The sequence below is a fragment of the Microcaecilia unicolor genome, chromosome 2 (assembly GCF_901765095.1).
Source record: "Microcaecilia unicolor chromosome 2, aMicUni1.1, whole genome shotgun sequence".
In the NCBI taxonomy this organism is placed as follows: domain Eukaryota; kingdom Metazoa; phylum Chordata; class Amphibia; order Gymnophiona; family Siphonopidae; genus Microcaecilia; species Microcaecilia unicolor.
Genome location: NC_044032.1, coordinates 123,242,189 through 123,266,712, shown reverse-complemented (window position 1 = coordinate 123,266,712; position 24,524 = coordinate 123,242,189). Strand labels below are relative to the sequence as shown.

The window sequence follows — 24,524 nt, the reverse complement described above, 5'->3', positions numbered from 1 at the left end:
CCCCCCAACAAAAAAAAAACAAAAAAAAACCCTGTAATGGCCTGCACTTCCCATTAAGCCTGCACTATAATTATGTCTGCATGGGCTTCACAGAAGGCAAGGATGATGATGACAGCATTGGCTGTAATCTTGTAGGATGGCTGGGAGCAACATCATGGATGGGGTCGCAGCCACAAGATTGTTAAGCACTGCTGTAGTGGGTGTAAGGTTTTTGTTTGGTACAGAATCTACAGACACAGAGTTCATACCTGTTTTGCTGAGTTCTGGTTCTTCAGCATGGAGAGTTTTTGTTTACTTTCTAACTTCCCAGGTTTGATCTACAATAATGGCAGAACCTCTACTGAATTTTTATATGAGCTATTATCTCAAACCTAAAAGACTATGGAAGAATTTTACAGAAGGAGGAGATTTTCTTAAATCATAGTGGGACAAAGACTTTATCCTGTGGCTTATAAAAGTTTGCGGTTGATACTGAGAGTGATTCTCTTCAATGATGTAGATGTGGAAAGTGTAATTTACTGCTATCAGATTTCACTTTTGAATTCCTATGTGTATGGATTTTGTCTTTTCTGTAAATAAACATACACTATTGGTACCACTGGTATAACTTCCAGTGATTGATTTCTGGGGAATGGATTTGTATATTTTCAACAGTTGTCAGTGGGTTATTCTACTTTCGCATCCTAATCTTGGATGTTGAAGTGGTGTTCACTCTATCTAGTAAAGGAAAACACCTTGGTCCTAAGTCCACTACAATATTTACATACCAAGACTGTTAATCTTAAGAACCCTGTCACCAGAAAGGAGACTAGAACCCATTCATAAGCCATCAGTTAACATGAAAAGCATTTCAGGTATCACATATAGTATGTCCCTCTTGATTTTATGATTCTACGTCAAGTGTTTGAAGACTATGGCCCAGGGTTCTCAGTTAACCCTTTTTCTCCCAAACCAGCCAGAAAAGACTATTTTTTTGGCATGGCCCAGCAGTTTTGCAGGCTGTGTTCACAACACGCTCCGGCAACTTGGATTAAATAATATACCGCCCAATATTCAGCCTGCGGTGGTATGAGGCATCCGAGTCTCTAACAGCTGTGGGCTGAACTGACCCCGGATATTCAATCCTGGGGAATGCGTGGCTCCCGGCATTGAATATCCAGGTCTCAGTGCTACTACTACTACTACTTATCATTTCTAAAGTACTACTAGGCATACGCAGCACTGTACACTTGAACATGAAGAGACAGTCCCTGCTCGACAGAGCTTACAATTTAATTAGGATAGACAAACAGGACAAATAAGAGATAAGGGAATTACTAAGATGGGAATGATAAAATATGGGTACTGAACAAGTGAGTAAGGGTTAGAAGTTAAAAGCAGCATAAAAAAGGTGGGCTTTTAGCTTAGTCTATTCCAGGCATATGGTGCAGCAAGATAAAGGAACGGAGTCTGGAGTTAGCAGTGGAGGAGATAGGTGCAGATAAGAGAGATTTACCCAGTGAACGTGTTCCTGGGGAGGAGTGTAGGGAGAGATAAGAGTGGAGAGGTACAGAGGCCTGCAGAGTGAATGCACTTGTAAGTCAATAATAGGAGCAAAGCAACACTGGCGGAATATAAGTCATGCAGCAGAATTTTGAACAGATTGAAGAAGAGAAAGATGGCTAAGTGGGAGACCTGTGAGAAGCAAGTTGCAACAGTCTAAGCGAGCGGTGATAAGAGTGTGGATAACGGTTCTGGAAGTGTGCTCAGAAAGGAAAGGGTGAATTTTGCTGATATTATACAGAAAGAAATGACAGGTTTTAGCAGTCTGCTGAATATGTGCAGAGAAGCAGAGAGAGGAGTCGAAGATGACCCCAAGGTTAAGAGCTGATGAGACACGGAGGATGACAGTGTTATCCATAGAAATAGTGAACGGGGGAAGAGTAGAGGTTGGTTTAGCGGGAAAGATAAGAAACTCAGTCTTGGTCATGTTTAGTTTCAGATGGCGGTGAGACAGCCAGGCAGCAATGTCAGATACTTTGGCCTGGGTTCCTGCTGAGATTTCTGGTATGGAGAGGTAGATCTGGGAGTCATCAGTGTAAAGGTGATACTGACAACCATAGGATGAGATCAGAGTACCAAGGGAAGAAGTATAGATCAGGCGACCCTCAGAGGGAGGAATGCTGGCTTCGGCCTAACCCCTGGTAAGCCTTTCCTTAGCTGAGAGGTGCCCAGCTCTACCACCAGCTGCCTTTCAGGTGCTGTGGAGGACTTGCAGCTCATCTGCATATCCTTTACAGCCTTCTCCGGGGTGACTCCCAGGCCTCTGTTCTAGGTGCTGCATGCCATCAGGCCAGCGGGGCATTTTTCTCTTTACATTTATTTTTCTCCCAGTTACTACTTATGGCTCCAGTGCACTTCTTCTTCTTGGTACTGTCCCTTCCTAATCGGTTTCTCCATCTGAAACCACTGTAAACTGCAGGAACACATTGTCCACCCTCTATATTCATCATCTCACCATCTCTTTTTTCCTCTTCCTTTTTCTCAGCTCTCAACCATCAACATTTCCTTCCTTCCATTCATCCATCTCCTTTCTATCTGAGTAGATCTCGCCTTCGTCGCTGTTGTTGTACCTCTCCTACTCTTCTCCATACTCTCTTGCTCCTTCTCCTGCTCTCCACTGGGGACATTAATCCCAATCCTGGTCCTCCACATCAGCTCTCATCCTATTTGTGCAGGTCACACCGTGATATCTCCAATCTAATTTCTGTTCCTCTCCTCCCCCCTCCTTCTCTGCCTTTTTCTTGCACTCTGTGGAATGCCCGCTCTGTCTGTAACAAACTTTCCTACATCCATGACCTCTTTATCTCTCGTACTCTCCATCTGCTTGCCCTAACTGAAACTTGGCTTTACCCTGAAGACTCTGCTTCAGTTGCGGCCCTATGCCATGGAGGTTATCTTTTCTCCCATACTCCTCGCCCGGTTGGCCACGGAGGTGGTGTCGGGCTACTACTTTCACCCCCTTGTAGATTTCAACCTTTTCTTCTACCTCAGTCTCACTGTTTTTCTTCCTTTGAAGTCCACTCCATCCGTCTATTTGCTCCTCTGCCTCTCTGAGAAGCAGTCATTTATCTACCCCCTGATAAGTCCCTTTCTTCCTTTCTCACTGACTTTGATGCTTGGCTTTCCTTCTTTCTTGAACCTTCATCTCCTTCCCTCATTCTTGGGGATTTTAACATTCATGCTAATGATCCCTCTGACTCCTATGCTTCACAGTTTCTTGCTTTAACATCCTCTTTCAATCTTCAACTGTGCTCCACTGCCCCCACTCACCAGAATGGCCACTGTCTTGATCTTATCCTCTTCTCAAACTGCTCACTCTCCAGTTTCTGTGCCTCAACTCTTCCCCTCTCTGACCATCATCTGATAACTTTCACACTTAAACACCCTCCTCCCCAGTCCCGTCCAATCTTAACCAATACATTATTTATTTACTGCATTTGTATCCCACATTTTCCCACCTCTTTGCAGGCCAATGTGGCTTACAATATATCATGAATAGTGGAAATACATAAGAAAATATACATTTGGTATTACAGAAGGATCTTGGGTGTCATGATAATAACAGAACGTAGTAGTAGATTAACAATCAAATATTATAAGACAATTCTGGGTGAATGTATAGGAGTTCATATTTGTTGTTCTTTGTGGTATGTCTTGTTAAAGAGATGGGTCTTCAGAAGTTTGCAGAAATTAATTAATTCGTAGGTCATTTTTAAGTTGCGTGGTAGCGCGTTCCAGAATTGTGTGCTCAGGTAGGAAAAGGTTGATGCATGCGTTGTTCTGTACTTTAGACCTTTGCAGTTGGGGAAATGCAGATTAAGGAATGTGCGGGATGACTTTTTAGCATTCCTGGATGGTAGGTCTGTCAGGTCTGACATGTAGGCTGGGGCGTCTCCATGAATGATTTTATGAGTTAGGGTGCATATTTTGAACGTGATGCGTTCTTTAAGTTGGAGCCAGTGTAACTTTTCTCGTAAGGGTTTAGCACTTTCATATTTTGTTTTTCCGAACATTAGTCTAGCTGCAGTGTTCTGAGCTGTTTGGAGTTTCTTGATTATTAGGGAATCTTCAGGCTATTGACCCTTCTACTCTGTCCTCCAATGTTTCAAATCTCTTCTCTACCACTATGGTATCCAAGTCTGTCAATGAGGCTGTCTCTTCCTATAATACTATTCTCTCCTCTGCTCTGGATACTCTCGCTCCTCCCATTCCCCGTTCTGTAAAATGTACCAAACCCCAGCCATGGCTGACCTCTAGAATCCACTACCTATGTTCCTGTGCCCGCTCTGCCGAACGCCTTTGGCTGAAATCCCATGCCCATGCTGACTTCATACATTTCAAATTCTTGCTGACCTCCTTCTAGTCTGCTCTTTTACTTGCCAAACAGGACTATTACATCCAGTTGACAAATTCTCTTGGCTCAAACCCTCGACGTCTCTTTGCCACACTGAACTCTCTCCTCAAAGAGCCTTCACCTCCAACCCCACCTTCACTTTCCCCCCAGACTCTGGCTGAGTTCTTTCATGATAAGGTTCACAAGATTAAACTTGAATTCTCAACCAGGTCACCTCCACCTCTCCTTTCCTTAGTCCATTCTCTCAACCCTCCAACCCCTGCCTCCATTTCTTCCTTTTCTGAAATCACTGAAGAGGAAACTACATATCTTATTTCCTCCTTGAAACTAACTACCTGTTCCTCTGATCCTATTCCCACCCATCTACTTAACACTATCTCTCCTACTGTCATCCCTTTTATCTGTCGTATCCTCAATATTTCACTGTCCACTGCGACTGTTCCTGATGCCTTCAATCATGCCATAGTCACACCACTCCTTAAAAAACCTTCATTGGACCCTACCTGTCCTTCCAACTATCGCCCCATCTCCCTCCTCCCTTTCCTATCCAAGATACTTGAACATGCTATTCACTGCCATTGCCTTGACTTTCTTTCATCTCAAGCTATTCTAGATCCATTTCAATCTGGCTTTCGCCCCCTTCATTCAACTGAAACAGCGCTTGCTAAAGTCTCCAATGATCTGTTCCTGGTCAGATCCAAAGGTCTCTATTCTATTCTCATCCTTCTCGATCTATCTGCTGCTTTTGACACTGTTGATCACAGCCTACTCCTTGATACGCTGTCCTCACTTGGATTTCAGGGCTCTTTTCTTTCCTGGTTTTCTTCTTATCTCTCCCAGCGTACCTTTAGTGTATATTCTAGTGGATCCTCTTCTACTTCTATCCCACTGTCAGTTGGTGTACCTCAGGGATTTGTCCTGGGACCTCTTCTTTTCTCCATCTATACTTCTTCCCTTGGTACTCTGATCTCATACCATGTTTTTCAGTATCATCTTTACACTGATGACTCCCAGGTCTACCTCCACCAAAAATCTCAGAAGGAATCCAGGCCGAAATATCAGCCTGCCTGTCTGACATTGCTGCCTGGATGTCTCAGCGCCATCATGACCAAGACTGAGCTTCTCATCTTTTCCCCTAAACCAACCTCTCCTCCTCCCCCATTCTCTATTTCTGTGGATAACACTCTCATCCTTCCTGTCTCATCAGCTCGTAACCTTGGGGTCATCTTCGACTCCTCCCTCTCCTTCTCTGCACATAGTCAACAGACTGCTAAAACCTGTCGTTTCTTTCTCAGCCGAAATCCAGGCCAAAGTATCAGCCTGCCTGTCTGACATTGCTGCCTGGATGTCTCAGCGCCATCTGAAACTAAACATGACCAAGACTGAGCTTCTCATCTTTCCCCCTAAACCAACCTCTCCTCCTCCCCCATTCTCTATTTCTGTGGATAACACTCTCATCCTTCCTGTCTCATTAGCTCGTAACCTTGGGGTCATCTTCGACTCCTCCCTCTCCTTCTCTGCACGTATTCAACAGACTACTAAAACCTGTCGTTTCTTTCTCTATAATATCAGCAAAATTCGCCCTTTCCTTTCTGAGCACACTACCAGAACCTTCATCCACACTCTTATCACCCCTCGCTTAGACTATTGCATCTTGCTTCTCACAGGTCTCCCACTTAGCCATCTCTCTCCTCTTCAATCTGTTCAAAATTCTGCTGAACGACTAATATTCCGCCAGTGTCGTTATGCTCATATCAGCCCTCTCCTCAAGTCACTTCACTGGCTTCCTATCCTTTTCCGCATACAGCTCAAACTCCTCTTATTGACCTATAAGTGCATTCACTCTGCAGCTCCTCAGTACCTCTCCACTCTTATCTCTCCCTACATTCCTCCCCAGGAACTCCGTCCACTGGGTAAATCTTTCTTATCTGCACCCTTCTCCTCCACTGCTAACTCCAGACTCCGTTCCTTTTATGTTGCTGCACCTTATGCCTGGAATAGACTTCCTGAACCGGTACGTCAAGCTCCATCTCTGGCCATCTTCAAATCTAAGCTAAAAGCTCACCTTTTTGATGCTACTTTTAACTCCTAACCCTTATTCACTTGTTCAGAACCCTTATTTTATTATCCTCACTTTAATATTCCCTTATCTCTTGTTTGTCCTGTTTGTCTGTCCTAATTAGATTGTAAGCTCTATCTGATCACTGTCTTAATAACGTGCATCCTTTCATTTTAGGGGACTTTAATATTCATATTTACAAATGTACTTTCCCCTACTCCTCAGTCCTCCTTACCCTTATTTCTGATCTCAATCTCATCCAACATATGACTGGTCCTACCCACCACGATAGTCACACTCTAGACTTAATTCTGTCACCTAGCAAATGATGCCAAAGTCCTGCATCTGGCTTTGGTTCAACCTATCCCCTGGTCAGACCATTCCCTTATTTTATTTAATCTCACAACTTCCTCCTCAACTACTGTCCCCTTAAATAAAACATCTTCCTCCAGAGACCTCTATAAAATCACATCATCATTCTTTTCTGAACATCTTCACTTAGATATTTCCTCTTTCAATTCCTTATCTTTAGAAGAGCAAATCGCACAATGGAATTACGACTTAAAGGAGGTTTACAATTCCCTACCCCCTATAACTGTCCACACCTCTTCCTATCCCAATCGTCACTCTGAACCCTGGTATTCCTTTGACCTTCATCTCCATAAACGACAATTGAGACAAACAGAAAGAAAATGGTTACGTCTCTTTACCAACTCTTCTTTTCTTGCTTTTAAGGCCATTGCTCACTCTTACAATGGCTATTATTACTGCCAAAAAACCCTATTACTCTACAAAAATTACTAAAGCTCCCAATACAGCGATTCTATACAAAACCCTTAAGACACTAACAACATTCAAAAATTCTTCAAGCCACGTGGATAAACCCAACCCACCAGCACAATTACTTGCAACGCATTTTCAGTCTAAAATCCTGACTCTCAAAGGCCGTTTCAACAATGGACTTCATCCTCCATTTTCTGTTACTTTGTCCTCCCACTCAACTTTTACCCTCATTTCTCTAGCAGTCACTTTGATATCCCTTCCATGACTGTCTTCTCCAAAATATTTTCCCAGATGCGATCCACCTCCAATCAGACTGGCTTTCGCCAACATCATAGCACTGAAACAGCATTACTAGGCCTCACCAATATTATTTGCTACTTCCTGAATAAATCTAGACCAGTACTCCACCTCTTCCTAGACCTTTCCGCTGCTATTGACTTAATCAACCATTCTATTCTGCTGTCTCGCGTACTCTCTATAGGAATCACAGCCAACGTTCACCATTGGTTTATCTCCTACCTGGAAAATAGGCAATACACTGTCTATTCCAATGACACTTGGTTCACTGCTTTTCAGTTTCAATAGGTGTCTCCCAAGGGTCTATTCTCTCTCCTATGCTCTTCAATATTTTCCTGACCCCACTTCTTACACTAGCACAACCCACTGACTTAACTACTTTTGTATATGCAGATGACATTTAAATTCTTTGTCCTTTAGATCCTGCCAATCAACAAAATATTTTGTCACTTAACACCCGTCTTAAGCAAATTACGTCATGGCATACAAAAAATAAGCTGGTTCTTAACCTAGGCAAGTCTAAAGTTAAAATTATTCTCTCCTTCTTCAAATCAGCCACCTCTATCTTCTCCTATCCTTCTTAATGGTTGCCTTGTCTCCCAGGTCTATTACACAAGTATTCTTGGTTTCACTCTTGATTTCTCACTCATCCTTAGCAAGCACATTTCTAAGGTCATTCAATGTTCTTTCTATAAATTACATCTCATTAGATCCGTCCAACCTCTATTACATCCTTCTGCTCTTAGCATCCTTATACATTCTCTGGTTCTCACACAAACTACTGCAATTCTTTTTATCTTGGACATTGTGTCAAAGATTGTTACCAATTACAGTTGGTCCAAATCACTGCCATCAGAATCCTTTACCATCTTAAAAAATATGATCACGTTACTCGTTACCTTAAAACCTCCCACTGGTTACCCGTCCTATACTGTATTACCTATAAGATTTTCCTGCTAATCTTCAAAACCCTCAGAATCGCTTTACTTTCATGATACCTTACTCCCTATTCTCAAACTCGTATTCTTAGATCTGCTCATCTTAACCTCCTCACCATTCCAACTCACCTTGAAATCTTTCACGAACATAGTAGACACACCATGTTCTCATTTCAAGGTCCAAAACTATGGAATTCCCTACCATCCCATCTCAGACAGATCATCACTTTGCCACTTTTTAAAACTGAGCTTAAAACTTCTCTTTTTCAAGATGCCTATTCCTTGCCAATGGCATAGACAGAAGGCAATGTTTGGGTGGGCCAACAGGTTGGAGGGGTGAGCACTAGAGTTGCCAACATTTTGAAAGAGAAAAATATAGTCACCTAATGCACCCATGCTTTGTCCCTACCCCACCCCACCCCATGCTCCACCTCTACTCACTCCCAATTACTTCAATGAGGGTAGCAGTGCAAGCTTCAGTGGCCAATTGAGAGCTACGGGAAGTAGAAGAGACTGCACTCTTCTTCAGCCCCCATTGAGCCATGGTCCTCCAATACACATGATATTGAAACCAAATACATTCCACATCCAGAGAATCTCATGGCCTTCCACCAACAATGGATGCAGAGCATAGCAAGGACATTTCCCCATAAAACTCACCATACCAAGAAACTTTGGTAATCTCAATAATAGACAATATTGTAAAATTAATTTTAAAAATCTATAAACAAAAAGTCACTCAGAATCTAGAGCAAATCTACCATGCCAGCACTAACTTCCAAAATAAGGATGCTACCTATGAAAAGGTAGTGCCCTAGATATTACAGTAGGCCCTAAAATATCGATACATTATCAAGAAAACTGAACAAGCCAAATTACTACAGAATGCTACATAGAAACTTCATGGTGACAGAATACCTTGGGGTTACACACACAGAACACAAATGCCAAATACAGAATAAGTGACCAAAAACTCTATAAATATAAATAAAACTGAAACCCCAAGAAGCCAGACCTTGCATGTAGTACGACACTAGAGAAACAAGAAAGAAAGGCATTTCCTCCTGTGTAAAATATAAAGACAGCACATGCCAGAGATGGTGTTTGGGGGGGAGGGGGTGCAACTAGGGCAATTGTGCTTGGCTTTGGCCAGAGAGAGCTCCAAGCCTGCCAGAAACTGAAGGCGGCATAGCTTGGTAATGGGCTTTGGGGTCCTCTCCCAGATTTCTTCCCTGGGCCCCAGCCATGTCTAACACCAGCTCTGGCAAGATATACATGCCAAATATTTCCTTGTCCAGCATTTCCCCTGTGTTCCTATTCTCCCCCTTGTCTGGTATCTCCCTTCTGTGTCCATTGTATCTCTATTCCTATATCTCCCTCCCCTGTGTCCTTTGTATCTCTATTAACATATCTCCCGCAACCCCGCGTCCACTGTATCTCTATTCCCATATCTCCCTCCCCACCCCTATGTCAGGCATTGATCCTCTGTGCCCATATGCCATCCCAATACAGCATCTCACCTGTGTCCATGTCCCCATGCTCCCACCCAAAGAAATTCCATAACGATGCCCATCATCTCCCTTCTGTTTCTCTATCCCTCTCTAAGTCGAAAGGGGACTATTCTCCCTCCTCCACATCAATGAGTCCCTCTCCTCTCTGACCCCAACCAGCTCCTCTCCCCCTCCCCCTTATGCATCTGGTTCATTCTCCCATTTTTGGTTCAGCATTTGACCCCCTCTTCCTTTATTTACTTGGTCCAACATCCCTCTCCTTTCCCTCTAACCCTAACCCCTCTCCCTTTGTTCCAGCCTCCCTTGCAGGTCCACATCTCTCCCCCTTCCCTGGAGGGTAAGTTCCCTTCAACCCTCCCCTGCATGCCCAGCACCTTTCACCTTTCCCGCCTATTAAGGAAGAAACTGATATACCTCTTCTACATTTCACAAAACAGATCACACTGACCCATGAAAAGCTGGCAGGATGCTATACAAGAAGTGAGCATAGCATTCAGAAAAACTTTCCTCCCAAACAAGGGCATCCTTCCCTGGAAGCACTGAATAGTGGACTTGCATTTTCCTGGCCTTTTAAGAGTGAATTCACTCACCACAGATTGCTGGTGTAACTGTTGTTTTTCAAATGTGGGAGCAAGATGCACAGAGGGGATCTCTCTTATTTTCATCTGTTCATTAAGAATCATATGAATAGACACTGTCTGTCACGAAACCCCTCGCCACATGCCTGGAGCTACCCCTTGGCCACTTAGAGGGTCTATCCCCAGCACAGCTCAGGTCCGCTTGTTGCACCTGCCGCTTTGTGCTCTACACTAGCACCCTCCTCCCACCGACTGGGTCCCAACTGCCTCAGGGTGAGTCTCCCGCTCTCAAATTATCCCCAGTGATTATTAGGTTACTGGGGACCACACTCCCAGTACATAAGTACATAAGTAATGCCACACTGGGAAAAGACCACGGGTCCATCGAGCCCAGCATCCTGTTCACGACAGCGGCCAACCCAGGCCAAGGGCACCTGGCAAGCTTCCCAGTAGTTCCACAGTTCCCAGAAAACATTCACAGATCCAACACACAAACCACCGGGATTCTTAGTCAGTTCAGACAGGCAGAGGCAATAAACTAAAATTGTTTATTCTCATAAAAAATATTAAACTGTGACCCATAAAAACAGATGGAACAAAAACAGCACATAATAACAGGTAACTGAATATGGATCAATTATAAAACTATCTAAACATTTTGTTCACTACCTGAATAGTGCCTGGGAAGTAAAGGAAATGTGGCTGTACACAGGTTACAGAATATAACTGCTTACAGGGTCTCAGTAAAGGGGTCTGTCTTTCTCTACTTCCAAGCTGAGGCTGAAGAAAAAAGCCAGTACATCCTAGTTGACTTGAGCTCCTGGGCCAATCAGAGCCCAGAACAACAAGCTATAAAATAGCTGGCCATATCACTGCAGGTTACCTCTCATCTGTGTTAACTAAAGAAGGAACAGTCATTTCTCTGTAACAGCTTCAAACATAAACATGCACCACTTATTTATTTGCTGCATTTGTACCCCACATTTTCCCACCTATTTGCAGGCTCAATGTGGCTTACACTATGTTGCAAAAGGTATAATCATAAAGAGAAGTAAGAGGTATGGTCTAATTTAACATATTACTGTGTAAGAAATTAGGTAGATAGGTCAGTAGAATTATTTACATAACACAAAATAAAACGGGAAATATATAATGACCAATAGTGATAATGTGATTAACATAATCAAATTAGAAGGTATCAGTATTAGTTGGTTTAGATGTAGAATGGAATCAAGTCATTAAGGAGGATTTTTATTGTAAGTCTCATGCACCACTTGGTGGCCAAACTAGAGAAATACACTTCAAGAAATAATACAGTTTTACAGGCTTAAAAGCTCACTGTAGTGTCACATCTTCTTTAGGGGATAGCAGCAAGGAAAAAAAAGAACATCCAATATCTTCTGCCCTGGATTAATTTGTTTAACAAAATCAGTAAAGGATAAGTCCTTGATGGGACTTTCTCTTTTCCTCACAAGAAGAAGGGTCACAAGGGAGGTCAATAGGCCTCTCCTCTTCAAATAGACCTGCTGACCTACAGGACTGACCCCAGGACCCCTCAGACTTGGAATCATAGTAGTGGGAGTCTGAAGTTTGGACTGGCTAGTGGACAAGGCATCCACAAAGACCTCCCTTGCCTCTTAGGTTCCAGAATGTAATGCTGAACAATACATCAAGAGAGCTTCCCCTCCTGAATATCAGCCAGAACCTGTATAAGCTCTGGTAGCCAGCTCCAGTGAAATTAGCCCTGAAGTTTTAGTGCCGGTGTCCGCATATAGCCCGGCATTAAATATCCGGGACTAATTTAGCTGGTGATGGTCAGCGTTTAAAATAAACCTCTAATCACTGCTGGCTGAATATTGGCTGGTATGGGTTAGAAATAGGGGCATAGCCATCCCTCTAATTTTGGAGATGCCCAGGGGTGGAGTGGGAGGACAACTTATTCCTCTCTCTCCCCTCCCCGAGCATGCTAATCATACCTATGTTGGCGGGGATGCCAAGACCCCACCAGACAAATAATTACAGTGTCTAAGCCACTCCTCTCCTCCTTGCGCTGCTTCCTTCCTGCAGACATTGCCACTAGAAGTCCTGGTGTTGACAGCTGAAGGCACGCCACCACTAGCTGCAGGAAGGAAGCAGCATGAGATGAAAGGGAGCGGCGGCACTGTATTTATTTGGCTGCTAAAGCTTCGGCATCTTGTCAGCAAAGGTAAAGGGGGTGCTGCAGCTCTGGAGGGGGCCTGAGCCCAAAAGGCCCTCCCCCCCCCAGGGCTATACCACTGGTTAGAGAGAAAGCTGTAGACCATTGCTCATGGCCCAGATTGTTTCTCTAAAGATTGGAGGGGAAAAGGTTTAAAGTGGGAGAAAATGTATAGTTGTGAATAAAGGTGAAGTGCTCAAATGCCCCAGATTGTGACTAAACTGGAAACCCAAAAAGGTTGATGAAATTCTAGGCCAAAAGAAAATAGAAAAACATACCTTATTCAATACATATTTCCAGCTGACAGAAATTTCATCTCCTAAGAGTGCTTTGACCCACTGAACAGGATTGCGGAAAATTTTGCTGCTGCTGGTTCTAATGCTGCCATCCCATAAAAGAGTGGCTTTAAATCCAGAATCCTGGAAACACACACATATATAAGGAGAGCATACATATTAATGTAGAAAAGAGGTGTATATAATTCTGCTATAGCATCTCCTGCTGGAATGGCTGCAATGGTTCTGCCTGCCCTTACATAAGTCAGAGACCACTAGTGTGTGGTATGGATTGATGTTTGGATTACTGTGTGCCTAGATTAAAGGTTGTGTTATATGAAGTAGTACTTTTATTTAAGACTGAGCCTTTTTAATGTCCACTGTGAAGCATCCCTTCAGCTTTGAGTTAGTGTCTTGCATGTGAAAGTCAGAAGTTTACCCACGACTTTGTCTTACTGTTGAAGAGGAGAATAAAGTGACAGCTTGAGACAAAAAAAGAGAGAAACATCAACCAGAAGCTTACCCACAGAAGAGGGTATTTTGGGGAATAGATTCTTTTTTGGAGAGAGTCCTATGTGGAAGAGGATCCCAAAGAGGAGAGAAAAGACCTTGCAAACTGAGTAGAAGGGAATTGGTTTGACCAATATTTAGAACAGTAACCCCAAAAGACTGTTATTATTGAAACAGATGAAGAAGAAAGTTGTGGACTATTTACTGGTCAATACTCAGCCAGCAGCGGTCAACATTTTTGAAAAGCTGATCATCACTGGCTAAATTAGCTCTGGATATTCAATGCTGGGCCATGTGCAGGCACTGACAAAGAATAACCAGTGTCTTCCTGGACTTATGTGGATTCTGGCAGGCACTATTAAGTCTGGACTCACATAAGATACTTATATGGGTCCTGGTCATCAGCTGAGAACTGTATAAGTGCAGTCCACATATCCCACACCCCTTCCCAAGCACCATGTTCCAATCTCCCCTTCCACCCCTGGAACACCTCCAATCCCACCCCCACTCCCCTGAGCACCTCCAATCAGCAGATGGTGCTAGCAGAAGTTCTGTGAGACTACCATTAGAGGTCGTGGTGGCTATTTTCCATTAGGAAGCACGAATGGGGTTTGATCATGCCCCAAGGACCACTAATCTAACCAGTGCCAGTTAATGGGCCCAAGAGGGCCTTCTGGGGCTCAGGAGGGTGGATTGGGAAGTGCTCTGGGCCACGACTGAAAGTTGTTGGCAGATATTCAGTGCCAGCACTTGCATAGCTAATCGACCACAGTTAGGACTGCATTTGGTCACTTAACTATGCGGGCACCAGCACGGTAAAATTATGTATCATACCTGATAATTTTCTTTCTATTAATCATAGCAGATCAATCCATAGACTGGTGGGTTGTGTCTATCTACCAGCAGGTGGAGATAGAGAGCAATCTTTTGCCTCCCTATATGTAGTAGTAGTAGTATGTGGTCATGTGCTGCCGGAAACTCCTCAGTATGTCGATATCAAAGCTCCATCCGCAGGACTCAGCACTTAGAGAATTACACCCACAAAGGAACACTCTGCCCAGCTCACCACCGCCGAAGCAGGGGAGGGGAATCTGTCCACAACATCCCCGCGAAGCGGGGGCGGGACACCACACCCGCCGATGCGGGGGGATCTGGCTTATCCTGCAACCGCAACCGCGGGAGGAGCTGGCTTACCCAAACATCGCCGAAGCGGGAGGGATACAAAGCTACCCTACTGCCGCACGAAGCGGGAGGGAGCGCCGGCATAATTTAGTTATCAATCCAGCCACCGCCGAAACAGGGGGAGAGGAAGCAGCAGCTCACTGTAACACAAAATCGTTTCAACTCAAGAAAAATCCAATTGGAAGAACTTGAACATGAAGTCCTCCTGAACAGGAACTGAAGATTATATTTGAACCTGAAATATAACCAGAACAAAAACAATACAGATGTCTGGGCGGGGCTATGGATTGATCTGCTATGATTAATGGAAAGAAAATTATCAGGTATGATACATAATTTTACCTTCCATTTCATCAAGCAGATCAATCCATAGACTGGTGGGATGTACCGAAGCAGTACTCACCCAGGGCGGGACATGGAAATCCCTGAACGCAATACTGAAGTTCCAAACTGGACCTCGGCCCGAGCAGCCACATCCAAGCGGTAATGTCGTGAGAAGGTATGAGCCGACGCCCAAGTTGCCGCTCTACAAATCTCTTCCAAGGAGATGGATCTGGACTCTGCCATCGATGCCGCCTGTGCTCTAGTAGAGTGCGCCTTCAGCTGAATAGGCGGAAGCTTCCCTGCAGCCACATAAGCTGCCGCAATCGTCTCCTTGACCCAACGTGCCACAGTAGGTTTAGATGCCTGCAGACCCTTACGAGGGCCTGCGAACAGCACGAACAGGTGATCTGACTTCCGGAAGTCATTGGTCACTTCCAAGTATCTGATGATGACTCGTCTCACATCCAGATATTTGAGAGCAGGATACTCCTCTGGGTAATCCTCCCTATGAAAGGAGGGTAGACAAAGCTGCTGATTCACATGGAAGCGAGAAACAATCTTGGGCAGAAAGGAAGGCACTGGGCGAATCGACACTCCTGCCTCAGTGAACCGCAGGAACGGCTCTCGACACGAGAGTGCCTGGAGCTCGGAAACTCTTCTGGCTGAAGTGATAGCCACCAAAAAGACCGCTTTCAACGTCAGGTCCTTCAGCGATGCCCTCGACAAGGGCTCGAAGGGCGGCTTCTGCAAGGCCCGTAGCACCAGATTTAGATTCCACGTAGGCACTATCAAGTGCAGAGGAGGGCACAGGTGATTAACTCCTTTGAGGAAGCGCACCACGTCTGGCTGCGAAGCCAGGGAAGCACCCTTCAAACGGCTCCTGAAGCAAGCTAGAGCCGTCACCTGGACTTTTAGTGAACTGAGCGACAGGCCTTTCTCCAGACCCTCTTGAAGGAACGCCAACACTGAAGATATTGGAGCAGTGAAGGGCGATAGAGAGCCTGCCTCGCACCACGATGCAAAGGTACGCCAAACCCTGGCGTAAGTAGTAGAAGTAAAGCGCTTCCTCGCTCTCAGCATAGTGGCGATGACCTTGTCTGAGAAGCCCTTCTTCCTCAGCTGCTTCCGCTCACGAGCCAGGCTGTAAGACCAAAGGGGGAGGGATCCTCCATCACCACGGGACCCTGATGCAAAAGGCCCCGCTCCGCTGGCAGCCTCAGAGGGCCGTCCACTGAGAGCCTGATTAAGCCCGCATACCAGGGGCATCTGGGCCAATCCGGACACACCAGGATCACCCGGCCCGGATGCTTTGCCACCCGGCCTAGCACTCTGCCCATCATGGGCCAGGGCAGGAACATGTAGAGAAGCTCCTGTGCCGGCCACTGCTGGAGAAGAGCATCGACTTCCAGAGATGGAGGGTCCCGTTCTCTGCTGAAGAACCGCGGCACTTGGCAATTGGCCGAGGACGCCATCAGATCCAGGCTCGGCTGGCCCCAGTGCTTTGTGATGTCCAAGAAAGCCCGAGCCGACAGCTGCCACTCTCCGGGATCCAAAGTATGGCGACTGAGAAAGTCCGCCTTGACATTCATGACTCCCGCAATGTGGGCCGCCGACAGCTGTTCCAGATTCGCTTCAGCCCACAGGCATAGCTTCATGGCCTCCTTGGCTAGAGGGACGCTCCTGGTACCTCCCTGGTGATTGACATAGGCCACAGCCGTGGCATTGTCCGACAGGACCCATACTGGCCTCAGCACCAGTACCGGAAGAAACTCTAGAAGCGCCAACCGAATGGCCCGGAGTTCCAGGAGGTTGATAGACCACTTCGCCTCCGCAGGAGACCAGAGCCCCTGCGCTGTCTTTCCCAGGCAGTGGGCTCCCCAGCCCATCAAACAGGCGTCCGTCGTGACGACAACCCACTCCGGGGTCGTAAGAGGCATTCCTGCAGACAGCTTGTCTGGCCTCAGCCACCAACTCAGCGCCTTGCACACCGCTGGATCCAAGGGAAGGCGTACAGCGTAATCCTCCGAAACTGGAGTCCACCGCCGAAGAAGAGTGATGTAGTGGTCTCATATGGGCCTTGGCCCAGGGCACTACCTCCATCGTGGCCGTCATGGAGCCCAAGAGCTGCACATAGTCCCAAGCCCGAAGTGTAGAGGATGCTAGGAACTGGTCCACCTGGGTCCAAAGCTTGACGCTCCGGTTGTCTGGCAGGAACACTCTGCCCACTTGGGTGTCGAATCGAACTCCCAGATACTCCAGGGACTGAGTCGGGCAGAACTGACTTTTCTCCCAGTTGACGATCCATCCCAGGGAGCTCAGAACAGCAATAACCCTGTCCATAGCTCTCCCACACTCTGCATAAGAGGGGGCTCGGATCAGCCAGTCATCCAGATAGGGATGGACCTGCACTCCTTCCTTGCGGAGGTAAGCTGCGATGACCACCATTACTTTGGAGAAGGTCCGTGAAGCAGTAGCCAACCCGAACGGGAGGGCTCTGAACTGGAAGTGGCGGCCCAGGACTGCAAAGCGCAGGAAGCGCTGATGAGGCAGCCAGATGGGAATATGTAAGCAAGCTTCCTTGATGTCCAAGGATGCCAGGAATTCCCCTTTTTTCACCGCAGCTATTACGGAGCGGAGAGTCTCCATCCGGAAGTGCCATATTTTCAAGGCCCGATTGACTCCCTTGAGGTCGAGAATAGGCAGAACAGAACCTCACTTCTTTGGCACCACAAAGTAAATGGAGTAACGTCCCTTGTCAAGTTGATCTACTGGCACTGGGACCACCGCGCCCAGGCGGATCAGGCTGTCCAAAGTCTGCTGCACTGCCACAGCTTTGACTGGAGACTTGCAGGGAGAGTTCACAAACCCGTCTCTCAAGGGCCAGCAGAACTCCAACTTGTAGCCGTCTTTGATGACTTCCAGAACCCAAGAGTCTGAAGTTACCCTGGTCCACTCTCCCAGAAACGAGGATAGCCGTCCTTCTATCTGCTCTGGGCCATGGACCAGGGCCCCGTCATTGGGTACGAGACCCTTGGGGAGGGCCGGAGGACGAACCTCCGGGACGGCAGTCTCTGCAAAAGGAATGCTGCTTGGGGGAGAAGTTCCGCTTGAAGGAAGAGGAGGAAGAGGAGGTCGACTTGCCTGGGCGATACCGACGGGCTTCCTGAAATTGGCCCTTGGAGGAACCAGGGCGAGCACTGCTGGCCCGTGCCCTGACCTCCGGCAACCTCTTGCCCTTAGATGTGCCAAGCTCCATCACAATCTTGTCCAGTTCGTCCCCAAAGAGCAGCTTGCCTTTAAAAGGCAACTTGGCTAGGCGAGATTTTGAGGCATGGTCAGCCGACCAGTGCTTAAGCCAGAGCCACCGCCGGGCAGACACTGTCTGAGCCATACCTTTAGCCGAGGCTCTCAAGACATCATACAGCAAGTCTGCCAAGTAGGCCAAACCCGACTCCAGGGCCGGCCAGTCCGCCTTCAAGGAAGAATCCGAGGGGGAAGCCCGCTGCAAAACAGTCAGGCACGCCCTGGCCACATAGGAGCCGCAAACCGAGGCTTGCAAACTCAGGGCGGCCGCCTCAAAGGTCAACTTTAAGGCCGCCTCCAATCTCCTGTCCTGAGCGTCCTTCAGGGCAGTGCCACCTTCCACCGGCAGAGCCGTTTTCTTAGTCACCGCAGTGATTAAAGAATCCACTGTAGGCCAGAGAAAGGCTTCCCGTTCCCCTTCAGGCAGAGGATACAGACGGGACATTGCCTTGGCTACTTTAAGGCTCGCTTCAGGGGAATCTCATTGAGCCGAAATTAAAGTCTGCATGGCTTCATGAACGTGGAAGGTTCTAGGCGGGCGCTTAGTTCCCAGCATAATGGCTGAGCCAGCTGAGGCTGAGAGAGGGCCTTCCTCTGGAGAGGAAATTTTCAAAATGCTCATGGCCTGCACTCACAGGTTAGGCAAATCCTCTAAGCGAAAAAGCCACGCTGCAGAGGGGTCATCCGCTCCATCCGAGCGAGGATCAGTCTCCTCCAAAGAATCCCCTAAGGACCTTTGGGAGAACTCAGATACGCTGCCCTCATCCACATCAGAGGAGACAGAGTCCCCTAGGGCCTGGAGATCCACCAGAGGGCGCTTGATCATGGAGGCCTCATCACCCTTATCAGATAGGGGAGCAGGGACAGCGTTTTGCATAAGAAAAGCCTGATGCAGCAGCAACATGAACTCAGGGGAGAAACCCCCCAGTCTGTGCACTTCTGCAGCCTGGGCCACGGCTCTACAGGCACTCTCAACCTGCGCTCCCAAGAGTGGGGGAGAGGCATGCTGCACATCCAAAATGGCATCCGGTGCGACACTCCGTGAAGGAGCCGCGCGGGAAGAATGGCGCTTTAATTTCACCGCCTTCTTACCGTCGCCCAAGTCAAGGGCGACCATAGGATTAACGTCTCCCACCTCGAGGGCGGCCCAAGAAGAAGCTGACCGAGCAGCGTGGCCGGCCAAAACCGGGAGGGAGGCCAGCGGGGGTTGGGTGCCTAAGGCGGGAAGGCCCGCCGCACTGGAGGAAAAACCGGGAAACTCTCCCGACTCCGAAAAAGGGCCCAAAAAAGGCGACTCTGTCTTCGAACCCCCCGCTTCCCCGCTAGACGCGCGCATGCGGTCCGGGAAGCGTCTTTTCGCGTCCTTGCCCTCCGACGCCATAAGCCACGAGGAGACCGTTTGGGGAACCCCCTGCCCGCTATAAAAGGTAAAATTACCTGCTTCTTGCTCCAAGCTGCAACGAATTGGTGTCCCAGTGAGCAGCTGCAATAGACGCCCTTTTTGGACGTTTAAAAAAGACATTTTCTTTTTTTTTCTTTTTTTTTGTTCAACGGAGCCAGCGGGAGGGGGGAGAAAAAGAGGGACCTGGCACCACCAGGTTTGCACTTGCTCAGGAAGAGCCCTCAACCCCAGGTACTCAACAAAACCTAAATGAATAGGCTTGGAGACCTAGCCAGAGCTGCTGCTGTGTGTGACCACCACCTGCTGAGATAGAGAACATATTGAGGAGTTTCCGGCAGCACATGACCACATATAGAGAGGCAAAAGATTGCTCTCTATCTCCACCTGCTGGTAGATGGACACAACCCACAAGTCTATGGATTGATCTGCTTGATGAAATGGCATGAATATTACTGGCACCCACACAATTGTCAGCTTCTCCCCTACTCTGCTCTCGGAATGCCCTTCTCCAGCTCACTTCCAAAATGGACAGTCAGAGCCAATATTTAGCTGCACTGCCCTTGTAAACTGAGTTATGTGGATCTATAAGTGTAAACAGCAACGTTCTAAAATTATTTGCAATTGTTGGCCCTTTACACCTGTAAACATTGGGGTCGATAATCAAAATGATTAACCAGCCAGAACTAGCTCCTGGCTAGTTAAATCACTTGTTCATGGCTAATCGGTCATATTCAGTGGCAGTTAAGTTGGTGCAGTTGAAAATGTCCGGTTAGTGCCTAACTCGAAACCGTCTATTTTGGGGGCATTCCGAGGGCGGAGCCATCACTTGGCTGGTTAAGTACCGATATTCAGCACTTAACCAGCCATGATAACTGCATAAATAGGACCGCATAAAAGTCAGTCCTATCTTTATACAGTTTGCTGAATATCATACTTAACTGGCTATAGTTTTGCCAGCTCCATAAAGCCAGAAATTTTATGTTGGAGCCAGGACATGGCCGGGATTGAATTTCCAGATATAATGCCAGTGGCAGTCAGCAAAATACTGAGTGCTGCTGGATGTATACTGACCCTGATATTTCCAAGTGTAAAGCTGTGCAAGCCTTCTAAAATGACCTCCATAGTTTTCAGACAAAAAAATACCCACAGAAAAGGCAGGGGCAAAATCTCTGCAAGTATTTTTCTGACAGCAGTTTTCAAGATGAGACTATTTTTGTTCTTTCCCTTTTGAAAACTGGTTCAATGCTCACAGGACAGGCTCTTGTCAGCAAATGACGTCTGAATCTCCCTTTCGTAGCATGTTGGACAGTTCCCCTCCTTGGAGGAGGCTAAGCTCAGGAAGTAGCAGGGCACATTAGCTCCTTCCCCACAGGACTATGTGGCTCTACTTGTATGTATGTATGTATTTATTTATTAGGATTTATTAACTGCCTTTATGAAGAGATTAACCCATTTATCATTACAAAGCTAACTATTTAAAATTTGCTCTCCTACTAAGCCCCAATGCCTCTCTACTTCTGGGTCCTGCTCCCTAGTCTGCTTTATCAGCAGAGAAAATGTACTCACCCCAAGCAACAAGGTGAATGAATTTTAATAATGCTGCCTATGTGTATATTGTATATAACTGCTTGACAAAATATGTTCCTTATGTTAACATTAACTCAGCTAATCACCTGCAATTTGAATTCAAGGACATTTTCTCCTGGCTTAATTTTTCCCAGCTTTATGAGATCTATCAGTTGAATTTTCTTTTTCTTCCCTTCTGCTGTACAGTCCATTTGTTGTTGTTTATTAGAGTAGGGTTCAGACCTCTGTACAAGGCTTTCGGCGTGTGGATCATCACATTCCTCCATATGATCTGAGCTATTATTAAGAAAGTGCTTCTTATTCAAACAAATATTCTCCTGCTGACTGTTCAAAGACTTGACTACTGTTTCTGACAACTTTGTGCGCTGCTGATTGGAAACTTTCATGTGAACACTTCTTTGTGAATTCTGATCTGTAGGAAAAACCTGTTGATATTCAGTGGCTAGCTGAGGAATATCCTCACTGACCATGCTACTTCTGGCCTCTGAAATATTTAACATACTGCATGCTGCCACAGGATTGTGGAATTTACTTGTTTGTGCTGTACATTCTGAAGGATCACTTCTTTCTTGTTGTGAGTTTTTTGCAGAATGAGTACAAGCAAGAGATTTTGATGGCAATGCTGTTCTTTTTCCCCCAGGCACATTTGGTCCTAATGTTCTCCCAGTACTGTGTAATTTAAGCCTGGTTTGACATTCCACCTCCTTTGCCCCTGTTTTACTCAAGTAGTTGTCTTGACATTGGCTGTGCTTCTGATAAGAAATTTTACTTTCAGGAGACAAACTTGTTTCTACATAGCTTACATTACCAGGACTGAAACTGAGCCCCATGTTAACTGCAGAACTGTGCACTGGGTCACTATTTGTATCTTCTCTGTAATCATTTTTCTTGTGAAGCACAACTGAGTCCCTTGAACTCTTTGCTTGAATTATTTTCATATTCTTATAAGCTTTAATTTTCTGGCCAAGTTCTTTTTGCTTTTGTGCAACATTCAAAAGGCTCCTTTGCATAGAAGCTAGTTTTGCTAGCTGTTCCCTCAATGCTCCCTGTTTAAAAGAATCCACTGAAGACCTATAGATTATTAAAAAAAACACAAATAATGCAAGATTAATTCAAATTTTCCAATTACTAAATTTGAATGATTGAAATCTTTAGATACAGCAAATAGACCGATATCAGCCGACCTACTACTATAAATACAAGATCCATCCAAGTTAAGGTCTATTACTACTTTAGTAGTTAAATCAGAAAATAAAGGAAAATGAAATAAATCAAATTTGCTTAGCTCTAACAGGTGTTCTCCTTAGAGAACAGGATTGATGAGACACACAAAAGTGGACAAAGTCATCCAATGGCGTCAAGGCAGAACAGCTCTCATGAAGCTCAGTATTACTGTATTAGTACAGCTCTCCCCATACTCAGCAGTCCCTTCAATTACTTTAAAACTTAGAATAGTTTTTCTGGAGGCAGATAGAATTGTGTGCCTGATTAATTGTGCTGTCTAAAAAGAACATCTATTACAGGTAAGCAACTTTGCTTTCTCTGTTGACTAGCAGGATTGCTTGACTGACTGGGCTGTATTATTTACCTTCATGAAGAGAGTCACCCAAGACAGTGTTCAGCAGGTACACCTTAACATAAAGCTTACCATTTTGTTAATTGTATAAAAATAGTAAAATGACCAACTATAAGTATAAATACAGTCAATGAGGTAAACTTGGAAATGGCAAACTGAATCTTTGTAATAGGACTAACATAATATAATATCAGAAATATACATATTTAGTAGCACTACAAAAACAATCATATAATAGAAATATAATAAATGTCACACACACGCTCAGAAAACATCCAAATGGGAAAGATGCACAAAAAGACGTTTTGAGAAGGGGCAATTTGCAGATGGGTCGGGGATGTGTCATGGGCGGTGTTACAAGATGGACTTTTTTTAGCATGCCTCTCCTTGCACCTCTGTGCTGTGCCTCTGTGTTTGTCCAGTCCCAGTTTGTCAGTGTGCTGTGCTGTGTTACTGAGTGTTGTGCTATGTGCTGTACTGTGTGCTGTTGCTGGTGGTGGATCAGTGTTTCATTAGGTGGTGATAAGTTCTACAGTAGGTAGAGATATGCACAGTGGTGTTAGTGGGATGCACCTGTGGTGTTGGAATACCTATACAAGAAGCATGAATGTGCTGAATGCTATTGTGATTGATGCTTCACTGGATGGGGCTGAGAGTCTGGAGGAGAGGTCTAGGAGTTAATCCTATCAGAGAGTATTCAGGTCCAAGATCCATTCCATTCAACGCTTATATTCCTCCATATCTCACTTGAATTCATTGCGGATTACAAGAGAAGAAAACATCACATTCAGATGGAAGTACAAAGCAAAACACAAAAAAGAAAATTACAATACCAAACAGAATCAATACCTGAACACATAAAAGCCTTCAAGTACTTTCTAAATACAAAATAAGAACAAACAGACCTAATCTGGTTGGGAATATCATTCCATATCTTTACAACCAGATATTTAAAAGAATTGGTCAAATAACTTTTCAAGCACATGCCTCTAGCACTTGGAAACATTAAAGTGTAACAGTGAACTGCACAAGAAGTCCTACCCGAGGAAAGAAAGACAATATTTAGATAGGCCTGCTGAGTTTAGGCCCATCAAAGATTTAAAAACCATACAAGCGTCTAGGGCTCTTCAGCTTGGAGAAGAGATGGCTGAGGGGAGATATGATAGAGGTCTATAAAATAATGAGTGGAGTGGAACGGGTAGACGTGAATCATTTGTTTACTCTTTCCAAAAATACTAGGACTAGGGGGCATGCAATGAAGCTACAAAGTAGTAAATTTAATACGAATCGGAGAAATATTTTCTTCACTCAACTTGTAATTAAACTCTGGAATTCGTTGCCAGAGAATATAGTAAAGGCAGTTAGCTTAGCAGGGTTTAAAAAGGGTCTGGACGGCTTCCTAAAGAAAATGTCCATAGACCATTATTAAATTGACATGGGAAAATCCACTGCTTATTTCTGGGATAAGCATCATAAAATGCATTGAGTTTTTCTGGGATCTTGCCAGGTATTTGTGGCCTGGATTGGCCACTGTTGGAAACAGGATACTGGGCTTGATGGACCTATGGTCTGTCCCACTGTGGAAATACTTTTGTACTTATGGGAG

General features: G+C 45.6%; 1 protein-coding gene across 1 annotated transcript in view; it reads right to left on the bottom strand.

Moving 5' to 3' along the window:
* ANKRD31 (ankyrin repeat domain 31) overlaps window positions 1–24,524 on the bottom strand; it is a 108,759-nt gene that overhangs the window by 30,138 nt on the left and 54,097 nt on the right. The window contains exons 5-6 of the mRNA XM_030192298.1: window positions 21,429–22,413; window positions 13,038–13,178 (exon numbers count right to left, since the gene is read on the bottom strand). Of these exons, the coding sequence (XP_030048158.1) occupies window positions 13,038–13,178; window positions 21,429–22,413 (1,126 nt within the window). The remainder of the gene's footprint in view (window positions 1–13,037; window positions 13,179–21,428; window positions 22,414–24,524) is intronic.